The sequence below is a fragment of the Lynx canadensis genome, chromosome B2, assembly GCF_007474595.2.
Source record: "Lynx canadensis isolate LIC74 chromosome B2, mLynCan4.pri.v2, whole genome shotgun sequence".
Lineage (NCBI taxonomy): Eukaryota > Metazoa > Chordata > Mammalia > Carnivora > Felidae > Lynx > Lynx canadensis.
Genome location: NC_044307.1, coordinates 12827403 through 12849827, shown reverse-complemented (window position 1 = coordinate 12849827; position 22425 = coordinate 12827403). Strand labels below are relative to the sequence as shown.

General features: G+C 45.8%; 1 protein-coding gene across 2 annotated transcripts; it reads left to right on the top strand.

Moving 5' to 3' along the window:
- The first annotated feature begins 1722 nt into the window (after nt 1-1722).
- LOC115513566 (myosin regulatory light chain interacting protein) lies at nt 1723-22160 on the top strand. 2 transcript variants are annotated; one of them, XM_030314805.1, is made up of 7 exons: nt 1723-1964; nt 3097-3287; nt 14541-14726; nt 16459-16656; nt 17147-17239; nt 18275-18656; nt 20594-22160. In XM_030314805.1, exons 1-7 carry the CDS (start codon nt 1878-1880, stop codon nt 20681-20683), a joined length of 1227 nt encoding a protein of 408 aa, XP_030170665.1. In that variant the 5' UTR covers nt 1723-1877; the 3' UTR covers nt 20684-22160. The 2 variants fall into 2 exon arrangements, with proteins under 2 accessions (XP_030170665.1, XP_030170664.1); XM_030314804.1 differs by having other exon boundaries at nt 1724-1964; nt 17147-17311; nt 18236-18656.
- Nucleotides 22161-22425: the final 265 nt, after the last annotated feature.

Genomic DNA, 22425 nt, shown 5'->3' with positions numbered 1-22425 from the left:
CTTTTGGTTAGCTGGCTTTGGGTGAGCCAGCTAATTGCCTATAAATAAAACTATTACCCAATACACCTGGATCCCATCTTGGTCCTCACTCTTTTTCCTGTCCTAAAGTTGGTAGTGATTAAGCATAGATGAGATAACAATGATCCAAATATGGTCTCTCTTATAAATTTCCCAGTCAGTAAACTGGAATTAAGGAAATGAGGAACAGGAGTTGACACAAGAGGAGACTATTTCAACAGCACAGTGTAGCGAAGTGTATTCGTAAGACACAAAGAAAGCGGCGTCAGTGCACCTGTCTGCCTGCGCACTGGCAGGGGTACTGGGGGTAACCTTTGACTCCTTACAGGTTTACCCATAGTTGGTGTTAGTGAAAGACTGTGATAGGATCCTTCCCTGGAGCCTTCTGCTATGATGCCCTTCCTATTTCTTTAGCAATTAAGGCCACTGGGACAGAGATCATTGAGACTCAGGAAAAGAGGTAAGGACAGAAGCCACTGGCAGGCAATAACAGCTGACATTATAGATCTCCCTGCAAATACGGGGTCATTCAAATGCCCTCCTGGACATGTCTCTTGCAGTTCTTCATAGCAATGCTGGGCAGGGGAGGGCAGAGCAGATATTGGGGTTTCTACTTTACTGTTGAAAACACTGAACTTCAGAGAGATGAAGTAGGTTTTTCAAGGGTGCAGGGCTGAAACCCCATCTTTTCATTTCTCCTATAAAGAAACCAAAGAGGTAGGCTAACTAATGTACTGGCAAAGAGGAACGAGTGAAGAGCTGTAGGCCTTAAATTGTTAATAGCTACTACTGAGGTTATACCACCTGTTCGGTTCTGAGATAAGTCCCTAACCTTCAAGATGGGGATAACATCTGGTTGCCTGAGAAAAGGGACTGGCAGCACAGCAAGTGATCAATTAACGTTTAATGAATGAATAACACATGAGACACGATGCGCTACCCCGAGAGAGGGCCTTAGAGCCCTGTAAGGTGTTTTGATTGAGCACAACCAGTAAATAGAAGCCTCCAGGGAGGATTTATACAGAAGCACTAGATCAAGTTCCCTGGCTCATTGGTCCACTGCAAAAACTTTCATGCTCAGGTTTTGTTTTTCCACGGACGAGGTCTAAAATGAGGAGCAGCCATTCCGCCTTCCAACAACCCACCGTGGCAAACCCCAGGGGAAGACGGTTTGCTTTTGGCGTCGGGGTTGCTCGCTTTCCTTTTTATGTTCACCTCCCGAAACGCGTTCCGCGATCGACCCAAGGCTTCTGAAAAACAGCGGCAGCTCGGAGGCGGCGCATCGCCATACATTCCAGCCCGAAAGAGAGGCGCCCCCGCCTCCGCGCGCCGGGCGGCCGCCTGCTCCGAGCAGCGTCGCCCAGCGGGCAGAGGCGGCGGGTACGTCCCTTCCCGTCTCGGGGCCGCCCTCCTCCCGCAAGCCCTCGGCGTCCGCAAGCTGCCACCTCCCCGGGCGGCCCGGGGAAACTCGGCCGGCGCTGGCAGGTCGGGCCGCGGCCGGGCGGACGCCGCTATTGGCCGGCGGGGCGGCGGAGGAGGGGCGGGGCCGCCGTGATTGGCGGGAGCCCCAGCCGGAGGGGGCGGGGCCACTATATCAGAGGAGTCCCTGTAGCGCCGCAGGCAGTCGGGCTGCTGGAGTGCGGCGCCGCCGCGGAGACCCGGGCAGCCGGCGGGCGTGCGGGCGGGCTGGCGAGGGGGTGGCGGGGAGGGCGCGGGGGGCGCGGAGCACGGGTCTGCGGCGCTGCAGCCTCCCGAGGGCCAGCCTCGCCGAGCCCGGGGCTGGGTCTGAGCGGTGGCGAGGCGGCAGCCCCGCGCACACCAAAGAGGAGGCGGCTGTGGCGGCAGCGGCGGCCCCAGCCATGCTGTGCTATGTGACGAGGCCGGACGCGGTGCTGATGGAGGTGGAGGTGGAGGCGAAAGCCAACGGCGAGGACTGCCTCAACCAGGTGACGACGAGGGGCCAGGCGGGGGCCCCGGCCGGTCCCCCGAGGCGGAGGGGCCTCGCGGCGGCGCCGGGCTCCGGGGCTCGCCGCCTGCCAGGGGGCGGGCGGCGCTGCGGCGGCGGCCGGCGGGGGGGGCGGCTTGGGGGGGGGGAGCGCGCCCCAGGCGCCCGGCCCGCTCCCCGTTCCTCCCCGTGGCCGTGGGGCACGCGGTCCCCGCACGCTGGGAGCGCGTGGTTGGGGGGGGGGGGGTAAGCTCCCACCCTGCCCCCCACCCCACTCCCAGTCCCGCACTTTCCCGGAAGAAGGCGGTCCAGCCCACCTGCCGCAGGTGTGTGCATGATGCCGCCTTTCGGGTCCCCGCGGGGCCTGGCAGCGCCACCCGAGTCCCGAGATGAGGTGGCTGTTGGCCGGCGCTGGTCCCTGGGGTTGCTTGGGAGACAAGCCCGGCCCTTGTCTCTTGCTGCTTCTGAAATGGACCGTTCACCTGCACCTGCCGGTTTGCGGGGCTCGAGAGGACCTTGGGTTTTTGGTCATCCCCCCCTCCGTTGTCTTTAAAGCTCGTGTTTCCTAAGGAGTAAAGAAGAATGGTTCCAAACAGTGCATATGGGTATGACAGACAGCAAATTTGATCTCCAGTGGGACGCCATGCCCTGAAAACCCCCCAGACCTGAGATGTTTGGAAAACCTCTTTTAACAAGCTTCGCTGACACTTGTGGCGTGTTTCCTCGGCGTGTTTGTTTTTTTGGAGTCCAGATGGTTAAAATTGTCCAGATAATCTGCCAGATCAGCTGTGCAGATTGTGCTGGTGGAGGGAATTCCCGTGATGGGAATAAGAGGGAAAATACCCCGTAGATTCCTTTCCTCAGCCTTTCTGGAAGGCTGGTTTTAAGGACTCCTTTTTCTCTACTGCAATCGACCATCTCCTCGGTGTTAACGGAAGCACAAGCCTCACTATTGGTGTAGGAACACGGGAAGCTTAGAACTTTGTTGTTACAGCTTTAAGGCAGGAATTGTAACACCTTCCTTGAACTTTGCAAAAAGTAGGCAGGGATCTTAGACCCAGATGGAGTCCTTGAGTTTTGCTTTGACTACATGGACTGTTTGCTCATCCATGCTGCATTCATTTTTGTTTTAGGTGTGCAGGCGGTTGGGAATTATAGAAGTTGATTATTTTGGACTGCAGTTTACGGGTAGCAAAGGTGAAAGTTTATGGCTAAATCTGAGAAATCGGATCTCCCAGCAGATGGATGGGCTAGCCCCTTACCGCCTCAAACTGAGAGTCAAGTTCTTCGTGGAACCTCATCTCATCTTACAGGAGCAGACTAGGTAAAGTGATGCTGAACTAAACCAATGTCAACCAGACCTTTGATTCCGTTGAGAAAGGGCCGTTGCACCTCCCCAGAGATGTTCACAGGCAAATTTGTTTGCTGCAGAGTGAGTTGGTTCATAACTGAGAAGTTTTGCACGGCACAGCCCTTTTGTCGAGGTGAACAGGGAGCCGCCTAGTTGGCCTGGGGTATATTTTCTAGCTCTTCCTGTGGTTTTTCTTGTCTTTATAAACAACGAGGGAGCAGGGTTGAAGTCTTACTAACACTCAGGATCAGTGCCACGGCACAGGAGGGAAAAAAATTAGAAACCCAACTGACTTCCTGATAGCAGCATCTAATGCCCGATAGTAACCTCTGTCTCGGCAGTGTTAATACAGGTCATTGTAGACTGTTCTAACAGAAAGCAGGAAACAGTTCCTCTTGGGTTACTTAAACTTAGTCAACTTCAGCCTAGTGTCAGATTACAATATGCAGCAAAGAGCTCTGTCCCACTTAATGCAGATTTCTTTTTTTAACTTTTTACATTTCTTGAAAACTTAGTAAGAAAACTTTGTAAGGTGTAGCCAATCTCCAGCCCACAAACATGTTTACACGTGATTGTTTAGACTGTTAAACTTATCTTCTAGAAAACCACCAGTAGTGGTAGGCAACTAGGGCATGCGGTTTCCTTTTTCCAACAGAAATGTTTTCTCTCCTGGACTGACTGTAATACTTTTCAAGGATGAGTCAAATTAGGAAAGTAGTGTTCAGTATTTATTGCTGAAATGCAAGAGACCTAAATCTTAGAGTGGCATGTAAACAAACAAACAAACAATGACCAAAAAGAAAAAAAATGACTTTTAAACACAACAAACTCTGGGTCTAAATTCTAGTATTTTTCATAATCCTTTGGTTTGGAAAGTTGCCCTTACACATGAGAAATGTGAGTGTGACAATCTTGAGCAATGGTAAGTGAGCAAAACCCTTTAAGAGTTGTGGTTTGTTTGTTTACTTAAGAACTGATAGAAACATCTTTTGAGATACTATTTGAATTGGAAATCTCTCCTTGTTGCTGCACTTTCAAAGGTGAAGGAGATGTTCAATTTTTTTTTTTTGTTTTCTGAGACAAGCTAGTATATTGAATTCTCAGTGCTCCTGAAAATGTCTTGAAAAATATTCACATGATTGCATGTTTAAGGATGTCTTAGCTGTGTATATTAATCAGAATAAGTTGGTTTTGTGGGGGGGGTTGTTTGGTTTTGGGTATTTGTCTAACTTAAAGCTGATTTGTGAAAGTTTCCACTGTGCCCTTCAGTGTGATAAATTGGAATAGAGTAAAAGGATACAGAAACACACGTATATATTATAACATATTGGAGTTTTCATTGTGTGGTTCTGTCATGATTTCGCAATAATTTCTGGGCCTCCAGAGGCAAATCCATTTTGATGATACATATTTATTTTTTAAACCTGCAGAGGCTTAGAGGACCAAATACATCATTTAAACAAAGGCTGCGGTCATAATAGTATGATACATTTATATTATGAATGGTTACAGACTTTAAAATTTGCCACTAGATGGTCTTTACCTGTGCTTTTTTTGCAAGTGAGTTAACAACCATTATCAAGTCCATTTTATTTATGCAAGATATTCTGTGAATTAGAGTTGAAATAAAATTTCCTGTTACATTGACTCAATTGACTTTAACTCCTGAGACTCATGCCTCATAGCACTCTGAGAAGGCACATACCTAGTTAGCCCAGGTAATTTTAATTGATCTTAGTTCCTTTTGAAATCTTATTGAAAAATCAGTGTGATCTAAGCATTTGACTTGCTTTTAAAATATTGGCGAATATTACTTGTTTTCAGGAGGTTTGCCCAAAATGCAGAATTTGAAGAAAATGCCTCCTCAAGTTTATACAGCATTCTGCTTTTAATAGCTAAAGCGATTTGTAATTAGCATTTGTGCCTTTTCATTAGGATGAGAAGTTGTCCTGGGTCCAAAAAAGTCACAATTAGCGTTGTTTTTATGTACATGATACGACAGAGCACAATTACTTATTTTCCCTAGCGTCATGTTAGCCAGATAAAGCTGGCTGGTAAACTTTTTGATGTTTAGCAGTTCATTATAAAATATTTATGTAAAATGCCGTGAAAATAAAATAAGTCTGCGTGTGTTGTCCGTAAGCCCAGCTTTGCCAGTTCGGTTATGAGTGGTGATTTTGTACCATCTCAAAGTCAAGTCAAGTTTGGTATACTGAAAAGTGTCTGGACAGTTTATTAAATGGGGCTGAAATATCCTGGCCAAATTGGCCTCTGTGGAGAATTAAAGCAATGTACTCACAGTAGAGCTGGTCTAAGTGGGGGCAGTGAATCTGTTAGTTTGCAAGAGACTAGGGAGGCTGCTGGGCAATAGGCTGGAGGGCCTGTTTGTAACTGGAGACTGGGGGGGAGCCGAGGTGGGGGGCGGCAGAGGCCCTGCATTCTCAGTGCAGCCCGGCCCCCAACTACCAGGGTATACAGACTTCCAAGACTGAGTCCCCCCCCCCCACCCCACTTCATTTCTCTTAAAAGGCCAAGAAGAGCTTGTCTCTAAAATCCCCTCTAGCAGTATTTTTTTTTTCTTTGCTTCTGCTTCCCCTCTATTTTCCTTCATGTTTCCCTAAGTATATTTTTCCGAAAACAAAAAACAAACACCCAACTGTATCACATGTCTGCTTAGATTGATACAGTTAATCTGGGCTCTGATTTGGCCTAATTTTAGATTCTTTACCCAGATTATTACGTTTGCCTTTGAATGAGGGTCTGGAAAGTAACCAGAGAGTCTTGTCCAGACTCAGCTGGCACATTTGAGAGACAGAGACAAGCAGGTATATCCAGCAGATGTTTGCCGTGCTGTGCATTGAAACTAAAAGTGAAACTAATGTATTCTGGAAGTAGATCTGAAATAATAATGATCTTTGAAATTCTTGCCTTTCAAAGGCTCTCAGTTAGTCACAGCAATTCAGACCAGATTTTGTCAACATTTTCACAGCCAGAGGTTAGAGAATTATATGCTTCATCTTCAGAGATGGTGATCATACCATCCACGGCCAATAAAATCTGTTTCTCCGGAACTTTGCCGCATTTTAGCAGAGTTCTGTGGTCTTTGCACTCGGGCTTCGTTAAGACTCAACGACACCCGAATTCTTTCCCAGAAATCAGCCTCAATACAAGGGTTCCATGAGTCCTGAACTAACTGTTCAGGGAGATGCTGTAATGCTGAGTGTTGAGTCTCATCAAGATTTCAGTGATGCGAGCGAGGGGTGTTGAGTTTGACTTGTCCCTTGTTAAATCCCGCCGTCTCCCAGGCTCCACTCATTCATCACTCCTTTGAAAAGCATCCGCTGGGCCCTGCTCAGGAGACTGAAGTCTCCCAAGGCATCACGTAGCTTTCCTTTATAGCATCTAATGAGCGTATAATACTACTGTTTACCTATGTGACAATTTGTTTATTGTCAGCTACTCTAATAATTTAAATTCGTGAAGCAGGGGACTGATCAACATCGTATCTCCAGAGTCTAGCAAGTGCCTGGTGCAGAAACATTTGGTGAAACAATGAATTAAGAGATTAGAGATAAATAGAGGTGGAGTTAACGGACAGGGATAATATGAGTTTTCTTAGTGAACTGATGTTCGCCAGTTTGCTTCTATGAACTGAAAAGTTTAAGACTATCTGAGAGACGTCTCACCATTAAAAAATGTATCGTAGGGATTATTCTCTGTTAAGGATTTGCTCAGTGCTTGGCATTCTTTTGCTTCCTTCCTTCGGCCTCTCCACTTCACCCCAAGCCATTTGTTTCTTGTGGCTGTTAGTTCTCATCTAAAATAAACTACCACTTGCCTGGACCTTCTGTGAAGTTCAGATAGTTTTCAAGCTAGAGGCTCTCTTAAATCTAATTTTCAACCAATTTATAGGTTCTAAGTACTTCCTAAACCCAATTTTTCCCTTTCTCGCAACAAAAATCACTTAGATGTCAAGATCTAGAGAAGATAGCACCGTTGAAATCCACAGAGCAAATGCCACATGCAACCATGGGCAGATTTGAGGTGGTAATCTTGAATGTGTTCCGACCGAATCATACGGATCTCAGCCAGGGCCTGCAATGATGTTCGAGATCTTTCAACACGTTGTCACTGTTGGTAAAGGTTGCTTAACATAATTTACCTTTTAGGATTCACGATGGGTAGGATGTCACAACAATATTTATCTGCTATAAAGGTGTCACTGTGTTTTACATATCAACTCTGTGCCTAAGAGTAGAATGGCACATTCCCTTTGGGTTTTTTTTTGTTTTTTTTTAATGACCAAACTCAAAATAGGCCCCAGGAAAGTAAGACAAACTTGTATATTGTTTCCAGAAAGAATTGATTAGATTTCTGAATTCCAATTTATCTATTAACTCTTTCTTTTTGCTCAGAGTGTAGGCTGTTTGCATTATTGTCTGTTTATGTTAGCCACAGATCTCCCATCTGGGCACATTCAGTATCTTCATCAATGTCTCGTAGTTGTATATTTGTATGAAGGATCCAAAGAACATTATTGATTTTTCATGCAACCCAAGTGAACTTTTAATTTTAAATATGTAGTTTTAAATAAAACTTGACTCTTTAGACGGCACATAGGGTCAGACTCCAGGGGCACCAGGCACACTTATTCTCTGAGTCCTGCCCCCACTGTAGCCTGCCTCCAGACCTCTCCTCAATCTAGAATGGCACTCACCACAATCTAGACCCTTGGGAGAGATTGTAGCTAACACTTTTAAACTACACGATTGCTGGATTGTTGCTTGCCTGGGTCAGGTATCTGTTGTGAGCGAGTAATCCTGTTTTTTCCAAGTGCTTCTGGTGTGGGTTGTCATCGCTTTTGATGTTGGGGATTTCCCTTACCCCCCACTCCTGTATCTTTTAAATGCTTTGGAACCTTAGGAAGAGCGAATTTATCCATGGTTCCCATTTTGCATTTGGGGCTTTGAGAAGGATTCCCTTAAGCTGAATAGAGACTTGACTTGGTCATTACTTGGCCATGACTCTTTCTCAGTTGCAAGCCTTCCATGGAGTGGAGGAGATCTGATAGTTCATTTGAGGTGTAAGAAGCTATTCATTTGAATTCTTAACCTGACCCTGAGGATTTTCACTAGAGTTATTTCCTCAACCTCTTATGAAAATTTCCAAACATGCAGGTAAGTTGAAGATTTTCGCAGTGAACACCAATACCCCCATCTAGATTCTACTGTTAACCACTTAATCCGTTTAATATACTTGCTTTATCACATGTTTATTTCTGATGCTTTTCAAAATAAGTTGTGGATACATACACTTCCCCCTAAATACTTCAGTATGCATATCATTAAGTAGAGCTCCATATTTGTCTACAGTTCTTTTTTTTTTCTTTTGATAAAATATTTACATATGATGAAATGCACGAATCCTAATTATACCGTTTGCTGAGTTTTAACAAACAGATGTGTCTGTTTAAACAAAATCCTTATTAAGATGTAGAATATTACCGGCACTCCAGAAAGTTCCCTCAGGCCCATCTGCAGTCAGTCCTCGCCCCCCGCCTTCCCTCCCGCCCCTCCACAAACAGGGTTTGTTTTTCCAGCATAGATCTACTTCACACACATGGAATCACGCAGTGTCTGGCTTCTTTTGTTCATTATGTATTTTTTAGAGATTCATCATACTGATATATATCGATGGCTTGTTCATTGCTAGATAGTATTTCACCCTACGAATATACTACTGTTTGTTGACCCGTCCTTCTGTTGATGAACACCTGTTTTCCAGCTATTGTGAGTAAAGCTGCTGTGAACATTGCAAGTACAATCTTTTGTAGACCTGTATCTTCATGTCTCTTGAGTAAATCTAAGAATGGGAAAGCTGGATCGCAGAGGAGGTGGTTGTTTAGTTTTGTTTTTAACTTTTTTTTAATGTTTATATTTGAGAGAGAGAGTGAGTTCAAGAGTGTGAGTGAGGGAGGAGCAGAGAGAGAGGGAGACACAGAATCCGAAGCAGACTCCAGTCTCTGAGCTGTCAGCACAGAGTCCGACGCGGGGCTCAAACCCATGAACCATGAGATCATGACCTGAGCTGAAGTCGGACGCTTAACCGACTGAGCCACCCAGGCAGGTGCCCTGGATTTGTCTCTCTTGATCAATAACGTCAAACACTTTTGTCATGTGCTTATTGACCTTTCCTACGTCTTCGTTTGTGAAGTATCTATTCAGGTCATTTACCCATTTTTACCGAGTTGTTACCTTTGTTTTTGAGCCATACCTATTCTTTATATATACCAGTTCTTTGTCAGAGATACGTCTTGTAAATGTATTTTCTCCTGGGGCTTGCCTGTTTTCTTAATGCCTTTTGATGAGTAGAAATGTTTGATGTCGGTCAAGTCTAATGTATCAGTTTTTCTCCCTTATGATTCTTGCTGTGTCCTAAGAAACCTTGGCCTACCTTCCTCCCCCCAAGTCATGGAGCTATTCTCCAATGTGTCCTTCTAAAAGTGTTATGGTTTTAACTTTTACGTTTAGGCCTACAGGCCATCAGGAACTGCTTTTTGTTTCGGTGGAATTTAAGATACAAAACAAAAACATGTATAGTAATTTTGTCTTATTTGATAGTTTTTTTTAGGTTTTTATCCAGTAATCTCTACACCCAGTGTAGGGCTCGGATTCATGATCCCAAGATCAAGAGTCACATGCTCTACCAACTGAGCCAGCCAGGTGTCCCCTTTTTCTATTCGATAGTTTTTAAATGTGATTTGGCAGTTAGTTTGGTTTAAAACAAACTGATGTGGTTAAATGGCTCATTGGACTGAGGCAGACACACTCTGGGATGATCTCAGAGGGGGTCTAACTGGGTGGGGAACACACCAGCCATCACCAACGGATGGGATGGCCAGGTTCAGTGAGTCAGGTCTCGGGAAGAAATGCTGTTCATAGATTCTTAGCCATTTGAAAGATGTTTTAGGTTAGTTACTTAAATGCGGAGTCTAATAGTGAAAGTGGATATAGTTGATTTACATTTGTGTCACAAGAAAGTTCTTCAAAATGATGTCACTGGGAAGATACTGAGGGCAGTGATTGGGCATAACTGCCTATGGTGGACAGGTCAGTGACTCCCGTTGGTTTGCAGAGGAAATTTGAGGTACTCTGAAACAAATGTATTAAGGATATGTGACTTTTTTTTTTTTTAATGAGACTGGGGCGTTTCCGTCATACTGTTTGTTTTCAAATCTTCCATAAGGCTACAACACGTGGGAGTTCATCTCTACCCATGATGCAAAGTTAGTCAGAATGTTTCACTTTGGGCCTCCAACCAATCCACTCGTCGACCGGATCCACGTTCTTAGTTACTGAGTAAAACCTTGAACAACCAGGCAGCCGGAAGGATAGAAAATGCAGTTTGAGCCTATGTCTGCAGGACATATTCACAGACATTTACTTAAGACAAAGAAGTTTTTTTTTTTCCCAAAGGCTTTCTGTTTGTGATTCTAGCATGTAGCCTCAAGTGAATTAGATAGGTCTACCGCTTTTGATCTTTAGATTAAAAAAAAACTAAAAAAAATTCACTGCAGGCAAGACCTCTTTGTCCACATCTGCTTGTTTTGATATTATCAGTAACCTTTCACCCACTTTACAAAAAAAAAAAAAGGGATGGGGAAGAATCCATGAACCAGACAGTTACAGAGCAGATGGTTCAAGAGAAAATGATTGGGGAAAAAAATACTTGTTTCAAAATCACCCCAGTGGCCCCTGGGTGGCTCAGTCGGTTAAGCGTCCGACTTCAGCTCAGGTCATGATCTCACAGTTATGAGATTTAGCCCCGCGTCGGGCTCTGTGCTGATCGCTCAGAGCCTGGATCCTGCTTCGGATTCTGTGTCTCCCTCTCTCTCTCTGCCCCCCGCCCCATGGTGTCTCTGTCTCTCAAAAATAAATAAACATTTAAAAAAAAAATCACCCCACTAACTGTTGAGCCATCCCTGGATTCCTTATCGGAACGTCTCCAAGCTCTGTCATCTTCCCTGTTAGAAAGAGCATGTTAAATAGAGTCTGCTGATGGCTCACCACAGCTGGTGACCTTTGCTGTCACTGCTCCATGGTGCCGTTCTCCTAGAGAACATAAAAATTTGTCACCCAAAAACCAGTTTGTGTCTGGAGTTAACTGTGATAGGGATATGCACCTTCACACGAAAAAGCTGTAAGTTCCATCTAAAAAAGGATCTATCAGATATGTTCATACTGTAACCCCAGGGTAGGGCTTGGCACGGAGGCAATGAATGACAAATATTTGTTGACTCAAAACGAAAAGGTTGTTTTACAGCCATGAAATTGGCAAAATGCAGGAAGAACCGTATCGGAGGTATCGGAGACTTGACGTAAATAGTAAAGGGGAGGATTCTTCCACTCACAGGGTATCGATTGCATTTCGGCCTAGAATGTGGAGTACGTACAAAAGGCCGGTTGTTCTCCTCCGTTTAAAAAATTCTGACCCACAGGCCTAGAAAAGATTGGCGTTCGGTCTCACCCTGCTGACCACCTGTTAATACTCTGTTACTGCTTTTTTTGCCGGATTTCGGCAGCTGCCTCTCCAGAAGCGGGTGTGGACAGTTTGGAAAAAGAAATCGGATAGACTTAGCAAGTCTTCTGTTGCAGGCTACTCACAACTCTTTCATAAAGCAGAAGACTAGTCTCTAGGTTGATCGTGGGGCAATACGTGAAAAGACCTTTCCACACGAGCAGAGATCAGATTTAGAAGACTTGTTTTTTGGATTCCCCCTTAAAATCCTACAGCACACCATTTCTTCTTTAAGCACGTATTCAGATTTGTGTCTCCTACAAACACAGCCCCAGCGAAGAGAGACAGATCCGTTCACCAAGATGAAGTTTACCAAATGGTCATCTAAAAAAGGCTTTCGAAGGCCAAAGCCGCATCGTGACGCCGACATCCCGTGGGGAATGCCCGCCCTCCGCTGCTCAGATAGCTGTTTCAGAACGAGTTATTTTCGTGCTTATTTCTTTGCCCCAGTAGGGACCCCCTCCTCAGTTTAGCAGCGTGTCAGAAATACTTTAAAGACTAACAGATGTTTGGGTTAATAAAAACCATGCTTCTCTCCTTTCAGTGCTGTTATGCATTCTTACCGTGATTTCTTCATCGGGGCTCTCGATAAAGACAACCCTGCAGTATTTGGCGGAGTGTGATCATTTTAAATATTTCTTTATCATTCTAGAACACACAAAACATTGAATTCAAACATCTCTTCAAGGAAGATTAACGGCTCTTGCCTGCCTGACATTGTGAGACTGTCCGTAGAGCCCCTCCTTGTGTGTCTCAGCCCCTCTTCCCTTGGCGTTTCTTTCACTGCTCATGTTGTTCCCTCCACCGGGGACGTCAGACGTAAGACGAGAGTATAAATAAAAGCATAAAAGCAGTGTTAAGGATACCCAGCTCAAGCGGGAAGCTGGGCTTACGAGCCCTATTCAGAGCAGTGTTAGAGCTTTACTGCTGGTCGTAATTCAGTTGTTAGTGGAAGGAATATTGTGGCATTTAAGCAAGTTTGAGAGGCTATAACAAGTCATCAAAGGAAGGTTATACCTGTACGTTTGCCAGAGACCAATTTTATAATCTAGACTGGCCTGTCGCACTTTGGATGCTCCGTTGAGAATCTTGGCGGAGCCGGATTGGCAGGCAACCTACGTGGAGTTTCCTAGGAGTTTCTAAGTCTGACGTACCTCACAGTGAACAGAGCGTAGTATCATATGCGACGGGGGCAGGCACACAAGGACTGCAACTTAGGTAGGGAAAGAAACTGACCACAGGCAATGTGCAGTTTTACGTCCATTCGTAGAGCTCTGTGGTGCCAGGGACACTTAAGACATCCACTTATGTGCAGCTAACTGTGGTAGAAAATCAGAATATGTCAAATACTGTAAGAGAGGAATAAACAGCTTGCAGGTGATATGGACAAAAAGGTATCTAAATGAGGGGACAAGAAGAATACCGCGCAGGACACAGGGAACAGCCAAGACGAGAGTCGTGGAGACGTGAGTGTGCTTGGTCTTTCCAGGAAGAGGAATTGTCCCTTTCCCAGGGCACAGTGGCTGGAGGGAATGGTGGATTGTGTGGCTGGACATCGGGGGCCACACCCACAGAAGCTTGGGTACACGCCAACAGCACGCTTCCTCGGCAAACAGTCGGGATCCCTCGAAGGATTTTTTATTTATTTATTTTAATGTTTAGTTTTGAGAGAGACGGCACGAGCAGGGGAGGGGCAGAGAGAGGGGGAGACACAGAATCCGAAGCAGATTTCAGGCTCTGAGCTGTCGGCACAGAGCCCGACGCGGGGCTGGAACTCACGAACCGTGAGATCATGACCTGAGCTGAAGTGGGGCGCTTAACCCAGGCACCCCTCCCTTGAAGGATTTTGAGCGGAGACATGGCAAGCTTATCCCAGAAGAAAGTAGCTTGGAAGGTAGATTAGCAGAGTCGAGAGAGATCAGCTTTGGGGAGATTGTAAATTCTCTGACAGTTGAGAGCCACAAGTAGGACATCTGAGGTAAAAATGGGAAGAGTGTAACTGGATTTAAGGAGTTTTCAGAGACAGAAAGTAGATGGGAATAAAATGAAGAATCAAAAGTGGGTCTTGGGGTAAAATAATAAACGAGTCTCTGGTTTTCACTGGGAGAAAAGTGGGTTTGAGAAGGAAGACAGTGAGTTTGGTTTTGAACAGTGAAATTAGGATACTGAACATCCAAGTGGAGACGTCTGTAAGCAGTTGGACATCTGAATATGATGCTTACAGTGGTTGGGGCAAACACTAGAGATTTGGGGGTCATTTGAATAAAGGTGAGGATCTAAGATACCAAGTCCATGTCAAGATCAAGTTTATGTGAACAGAATTTCTTTTAAAAAAAATGAAATGCGGAAACCTCTGTGAGATTATTTTGTATGTGCTAAATTGAATATTCCTGAGCTTGTCTCAGATTTGTTTTGTCTGAGTTACGCTTTTTATTCCGGAGAAACGAAAGTCCTTAGATTTATTTTGCCTTCATACTAAAAACAAAAAAAAATGTTTTTTAGTGGTGGGCGTTTTCAGGGTGGCTTTTTAAGTGACTGTGTGTTCCTTACCGAAAAGGGATTGTGAGATTGCACATCAAGCTAGTCCCCCGGTTGAGCTTGACATCAGGCTAGTCCCCAGGGTAACCTCATTGTCACATTGCTTTGCAGGCATATCTTTTTCTTGCATATCAAGGAGACCCTCCTGGCCGGCCACCTCCAGTGTTCCCCGGAGCAAGCAGTGGAACTCAGCGCCCTCCTGGCCCAAACCAAGTTCGGAGACTATAATCAGAACACTGCCAAGTACAGCTACGAGGAGCTCTGTGCAAAGGAACTCTCCAGTGCCACCTTGAACAGGTGAGGCTGCTGTGGAGGTGACTGTTTACATTCATAGATCTAGTGAATTTATACATATTTCCCAAAGAATATGAATCTATGGTATATATACAGATATTTGGTAAGGTTAAGACTAGGCCATTACCCAGTTTAGCCAAGTTGTTTTCTAAAGAGTCTCAGCCTTCCTTCTGAGAGATTTACAGGCACCAAACAATCCACCTAAATCTATGCCCTTATATAAAATGCTATGGAACGGGAATTTTTTAAATCTCTGAACTCTTAAGAATGCAAATCTCTGGGTGGTTCAGTCGGTTAAGTGGCCAACTTCTGCTCAGGTCATGATCTCCCGGTTCGTGGGTTCGAGCCCCAAGTTGGGCTTTGTGCTGACAGCTCAGAGCCTGGAGCCTGCTTCCCATTCTGTGTCTCCCTCTCTCTCTGCCCCTCCCCCGCTCCTGCTCTGTCTCTCTCCCAAAAATAAACATTAACAAAAAATCTAAAAATGCAGGTCTCTTCAAAAGTCTGTCATGTCTATTAGTATTTTCTTCATCCCAGCAAAGACTAAACAAAGAGGCCAAAATAGGTGTTATCTTAGTTATCTGTTCTTGGGGGACAAGTTACCCCAAAACTTAGTGGCTTAATAACTATATATCACACTCCTGTGGGTCAGGAATCTGGCCATGGCTTGACTGGGTTCTCTGGATCAAGACCTTTCACGAGGCTGCAGGCAGACTGTTGGTAGAGTTCAGTGTCATCTGAAGGCTCAGCCGAAGGAGGGGTCCCCTTCCACATTGATTCTTGTGGCGTGTTGGCAGGGCCTTATTCCCTCACCGCATGGGCCTCTCGAAGGGGCTGTTTCATGACGAGGTGGCTGGCTCCCCCCAGGACCAACAGTCCAAGTCAGAGCAAGAGAGAACACCCAAGACAGAGGTCAATGTCTTTTTAGAACTTATCTCAGAAGTGACATCTCACCACTTTTGCCATATTCTGTTCATTAGAAGCAAGTTATGAATCCAGCCAGTGATCAACACAACAGGCACTCAGCACTCAGGTGAAGGGATTCGCACAAGAGTGTGAATACCAGGAGGTGGGGATCTTCAGGGACTATGTTAGAGGCTGTCTGCCGCAGTAGACAGAATAAATCCTGCCGATGATCTAATCAAGCCCTTAGAATGCTATATATATATTTTTAATGTTTGTTTATTTATGAGGAGGGTGGGGAGAATGAGTGGGGGAGGGACAGAGAGAAAGAAGGAGACACAGAATTAGAAGCGGGTTCCAGGCTCTGAGCCATCAGCACAGAGCCCAGTGCAGGGCTTGAACTTACAGACCACGAGATCATGACCTGAACCAAAGCTGGCCACTTAACTGACCCGACTGTGCCACCCAGACACCCCTATAATGCTATATTATAATGAAACTTACAAAGAAGACCCTTGCATGAGAAGTACCTACATACAAAACGTCTCATGTATATTTTTAGAGATTTTCCATAATTCTTCCAATTCACCTCTCTCCAGCCTCTCCACTTGCTTTTTTACTAAAATGTCTAATAGTTGAGATCTGGAGCAGTGTCTTAGAAGTATATTATTACAAATTTGCTAAACAAATGAAATGTCATTGCTATATCACTTTAAGTGTTACACATAAATGGCAGTGTCTGTATGATTCACTAGGGAAAATGATACAGATTTCCTCTCTAAGGACCACATGCGTTAATCTGCCCACGCCTCTCTGCCCTTTTGGCATCCTGCAGCATTGTGGCAAAGCATAAGGAGCTGGAGGGGACCAGCCAGGCTTCTGCCGAATACCAGGTGTTACAAATCGTGTCCACGATGGAAAACTATGGCATAGAGTGGCATTCCGTGAGGGACAGTGAAGGGCAGAAACTCCTCATCGGGGTTGGACCTGAAGGAATCTCCATTTGCAAAGACGACTTTTGCCCAATTAATAGGTAACGTACCTACGTCTTCCATTTTGTTTCAGCCCCGAATGTGCATATATCCCTTTGTAGCTCTGATTATTAAAATAGATAAAACTGGAAAGGGATTTGCTAGACAGTTAGCTATCCTTTGGGGATGAAATGTTTCATTTTGGGTATGTATATTAATTTGAGTCAGGCCTCGATAACCATTGAATTACTCTTTAAACTACAAACTCAAGTGTATTGATGTGGCAGTTAATATTTTTTAAGTACGTTCACTGCTGTAAAACTCTCGTTTCCACCTACACACGTGCGCACACACGCGCATCACTCCCAACACTTCTCTCCACAACTGGTTTCCAACGCGCCTCTATGACTAGGGAGCCAAGTGCTTACTAGGAGTCGTAGAGCAATCTGATTCTCCTGCGGGGTCCTGAGCACAGGAGAGTCCTACGAAAGGGCACACACCCTGACGGGCCTCTCCTTCCAGGCTTGCTCACCTTCTCGTCCCGTGTTTCAGGATTGCTTACCCGGTGGTCCAGATGGCCACCCAGTCGGGGAAGAACGTGTACTTGACCGTCACCAAGGAGTCCGGAAACAGCGTCGTGCTCTTGTTCAAGATGATCAGCACCAGGGCCGCCAGCGGGCTCTACCGAGCGATAACGGAGACGCACGCTTTCTACAGGCACGTAGCGCTCCGTCCCCACAGCCCGAGCGTCTGTCAGCAGCTCTAAGTTTTCAGGTGCCACCAAGGGGCCTACGGTTTCTGGTATCGCCGTGTCCACGAATCTTGTTCAGAATTCAAGAAATCCACCGCTCTCGAACATTTTGTTCATTCTATTCTGCGTGGCGGTGGGGGCCTTCTCAACGTGGTACTGCTTTTACCACAGAACGTGCGTGGGAGTGAGCTGCACAGACCCCTTCCCCCCGCTTCTCTTGCCTTCTTTCCTCACGGCAGCTCCTCTCCCGGGAGCTCTGAGTGGTTGGACCCGTCCCACGACGGCTTTAATGCATCCCCACAGGATGACCTAACCGTCCTTGTGGGGGAGCCGCTATCCCGATTCCTCACTCCGTAGTACAAGGATTTTTTTTTTTTTTACTGACAGTAGCAATACCCTCGTTTCAGAAGGTGCTTTAAGGTAGACTTGTGATTTGACCCAAATATTTGAGAAATTGAAGCTAAGAAATTTAATTGCCATCTTAACCTTTTTTTATGTTAAGGTAGACACACAAATCTTGGAGCAGAATGGAAAATTTGTAGAAATTTTTAACATAAAAGCCAGGACTTGAAAGAAGAAAATGTCCTTTTTTTCCTCACCACAAGCTGTTTTTGACGACTGCTTGTGTCCCGGGAGGTGAGGGCGCGCGCTCCCTGTTTCTGCGTTTATGACTCCTTCGTCAAGGTCCTTTGGGGACACTGGAGAAACCCGGAGGTAGAATCATGAAAATGTTTAGCACAGATACCACTGGAAGAATTTACTTGCAGGCATGCACACAAGAATATAAATGTCTGCTGCCACAGAATATTCTCATTCACGGCAGCATCTGAAGGTCTGAGTCACAGAAGTGCCCGGGCTTGTAGGTATTGACGTGCCGCGTCTCCCTGCAGGTGCGACACGGTGACCAGCGCCGTCATGATGCAGTACAGCCGAGACCTGAAGGGCCACTTGGCGTCTCTGTTTCTGAATGAGAATATCAACCTCGGCAAGAAGTACGTCTTCGATATCAAAAGAACGTCTAAGGAGGTGTACGACCACGCCAGGAGAGCCCTGTACAACGCCGGCGTCGTGGACCTCGTTTCGAGAAGCGACCCCAGCCCTCCGAACTCCCCGCTCAAGTCCTCGGACAGCGGCCTGAACTGCACCAGCTGTGAGGGCCTCAGCTGCCAGCAGACCAGGGCGCTCCAGGAGAAGCTGCGGAAGCTGAAGGAGGCCATGCTGTGCATGGTGTGCTGCGAGGAGGAGATCAACTCCGCCTTCTGCCCCTGCGGCCACACTGTGTGCTGTGAGGGCTGCGCCGCCCAGCTGCAGGTGAGGGGTGCTCGGCGGCCCTCCCCTGGCGGGCGGGCTCTCTCCCCGCTGTGACCCGGGTTCCTGAGCGCCTGCTGTGTGCCAGGTGCAAGCCGGAGAGCCCCGCCACGCCCGGCTAGGGTCCCCGCGTTCAGGGACCCCAGAGGTGTTGCTCTAAGGGGACATTTTGGATCCCCGTAGTATTTGCCACAGTGTAACTGCCGTAAACCGTAGGCTTTTTTCAGGTTCTGGGAACGAGGCTCAGATTCACAGGGCAGCGCGTCTTAGTCAGTGGGGTGACCGGGGGCTAGAACCCAGGCCTCCTGACCACTGGTTCAGGACTTGCAGCTTCCATTTGTGTCTCTTCCCGCTTCCCAACGCTTCGGATGGTTTTTGTTTTGTTTCGTTTTTTAAGTTTGTTTATTCTCATTTTTTTAATTAAAAAAAATTTTTTTAAGTTCATTTATTTATTTTGAGAGAGGGAGAGTTGAGGGGCGGAGAGAGGGAGAGAGAGAATCCCAAGCGGGCTCTGTGCTGTCAGCACAGGGCCCAACACAGGGCTCCAACCCACAAACTGTGAGATCATGACCTGAGCCGAAATCCAGAGTCAGAAGCTTAACCGACTGGGCCACCCAGCCTCCTTAGGAGGATGGTCTTTATTATTTACTTAAAATACTTGAAAAAGAATACTTAAGAGGTTTTAGTTATAGCTACCTTGTAGTTATCCATGGGTGGATTGTTTGCTCTGTGATTATCTGTGATTAATTTTCTTTGATGGCTCCATATGCCTCTAGGGGGCATCTTGGATTGGCCTTTAGTAAGTCAAACTAATTTTAATATAAGTACAAAAAATAAAAGTCATGTATGTTTTCCTTTCTTGCACCTTACATTTCCTCTTACAATAATTTTTTCTGTTCGTTCTCATTTCTAAGAACTGTTCGCTTAATGTCAGTGTGGTTTTATTTAAAAGAAGCCCTCAATACATTTAAAAATTTTTAAATAGTAGGAGGGGAGGCGCCTGGGTGGCTCAGTCAGTTAAGCGTCTGACTTCATCTCAGGTCACGATCTCACAGTTCACGGGTTCAAGCCCCGCATCAGGCTCTGTGCTGACAGCTCGGAGCCTGGAGCCTGTTTCGGATGCTGTGTCTCCCTCTCTCTCTGCCCCTCCCCGACTCATGCTCTGTCTCCCTCTCAAAAATAAATAAAACATTTTTAAAAATAAATTTTAAAAAGCCCTAAATATCCAGTGCTTCAAAAGCTGCTAATTTCAGAACTATTTTTAGGGTCCTATAATGAGCCATCAGGATGCCTTTGTCTTTCTGAAGAGTAGATCGTTCTACTACAAGGAGTTATTTCTCCAGAAGCGGTCACAGATTTGCCTTTTTCCACCTACTTGGTCTGATCCCCATGCCTAAGGCTCCCCTGTGGCGGTGGCGGGGGGGGGGGGGGGGGGGGGGGAAGGTGGGGGAGGGACAGTGCTTGCTGAGAAGCCAGCCGGGGATGTGGCGCTGTGACCTGCGACTTGGAGCAGAGCCATGTTCACTGGCCACGTGGCATTAACCCAGTGACGCTGGTCTGAGTCAGCCAGCCGCCCCGACTCCGGAAGGGTCTCAGATTTCCTGCCTCACTGCCAGAAGGGGTTACAATCGGCCCCTGGAGGGACCACAGCCTTCTTGCACGGCAGTAGTTCTTCAGCAGCCACTCGTTGTGCCTGGTTTGGCGCGTGACTGCAAACCTAACTAATTGCCTGCACTTCATACTTTTCCCCAATATTCTGAGCCCCTTGTAAGGTATAGAATTTCAAGCCCGTTAGAGAACAAAGATCTCTACCAGTGGAGAGCTAGAAATAATTGTGACCACCACTTACTAGCAAACGGAACAGAGTAGGCGCCACACGTGAAACTGAAGACCCATCCTTGAAGGCGTCCTAACAAATACTGTTGGCTTCTCTTTTCCAGTCCTGTCCGGTCTGCAGGTCGCGGGTGGAACACGTGCAACACGTCTACCTACCGACCCACACCAGTCTCCTCAACCTCACCGTGATCTGACGTGTCGTGCACTTAACTGGACAAGCCACGTTTCCGTGAACTGCACTATTACTTAAACTAAAAAACGATCGTGGAGAAAATAAGTACTCTGACACCCATCTGCCATGCAGTGTTTAAAAAAGAAAAAAAAAAAAAAAAAAGGAAGACTCAAAAGAATATTCCTCCCCATCAAAACAAACCATGCGTAGAATCCGCACCTGCAGTGGTGGGGACCAGGAAGGGTTCTGGGACACAGACATGTTCCTTGGGCTCATTCTTCTTATGATCAAGTAAAGGAATAAGTCAAATCTTTGATGTCAGTTAAGTGGCAGCATAGCCAAAAAGTTGGGTACCCTTTAGGAAAGGATCTTGTTAAGTCTCCTTAATGTATCCCAAGGTAAGTTTCCTACTTGCAACAAATTTTGTAAGAATTCGTTTTAAGAATTTACTTGGTTCTTTTTGTACGGTCATGGAGCTCTGAACATTTTAATAGGAAATTTTTCTTAAGGAAACCGTCATTTTAATGTCATTTCTGTTTTTATAACTTGGTCGAGAATGATTGGAAGGCAAAGAGGCGCAAAGATCAGTTCTGCGACTTGTAAAAGGTTGATCACCAGGTTGCCCGATGTAAACCGGTCTGGCTGGTGGAAAACCGGTCACTCAGTGTGCACGGCTTCCTCTTCCCTCCCCGTCTCCTCACCCCCACGTCTTGCGATTTATAAGACGCTACCGGTCTGGTAAGAAGATTTCTGTGGAGCAGTCCTCACTCCTTGGGCTCTTGAGTTGGTGGAGTAGATTATTTAAGTTGAAGAGGGAACCCGCGTTCCTCGGAAAGCCAAGTGTTGCTCGCGGAGATGAAGCTTCCCGGTGTACAAACCGGGGGGTTCTCCACTTCTCCCCAAAACTCCAGCTTCATCCGGTGGGGTCGCTTTTGCTTGAGCCATCGAGCCTTTACAGCCTTATCATAGGTATCTTAGAGATTGTATGCTTTTTGTTTCTGTTTTTTTTTTTTTTTTGTAAGTGCTTACGTATTAACGTTCAGTTGTCCCCTCCCTACGTCTCAGAGGGGTTTGGAGCTTCTTCATTTCTTTGTTCTTAATCAAGTTATCCACTCCCACTTGGGCATTTTGGACGCTGGTCAGCTTGTGGGTTTTCTAGGACGTCGGGACACCTAGATGACCTTATTGGGTGCAATACTAGCTAAGTTAAAGCTAGGAACCTACACTGTCACTTTACTGAGATTTCCGAGTATACTTTTCATATTGCCTTAATGTAGCAGTAATGTGTTTATGCATTTGTTTCTTTGCACAGACATTTTGTCAAATATTAAAACTCTACTTTTTTATGGCACATATTAGCATATAAGCCTTTATTCCAAGAGGTATTTATTTTTTCACTTGTAAAAAAAAAATAATGTTTCCACATAAAGAACTCTGTTATATCCTCAAGGACTTCTGTCTTTTGTATTCAGGATAATAAAGACTTTAAAGCAAACATGGCTGTTGGAGTCATCACAGTTTTTGTCATTGAAGCCAGTTGTCTTCACTAAAAAAAAAAAAGCATTGGTGACATCACGCTTGGTATCTATTGTGGTCATATATGGAAAACTTGAAAACGTTGGGGGTATTGGCTGTAATCGAGAACATTCATGCACTTATTCACTCCTCTGCTTTCTGGTCTAGGATTGAAATGTAGGCGAAAACGGAGTAATCTATGTAAGCAGATGCAAAGTAAAAATTGGGGATGGGGCCAGAAGGTGTTGG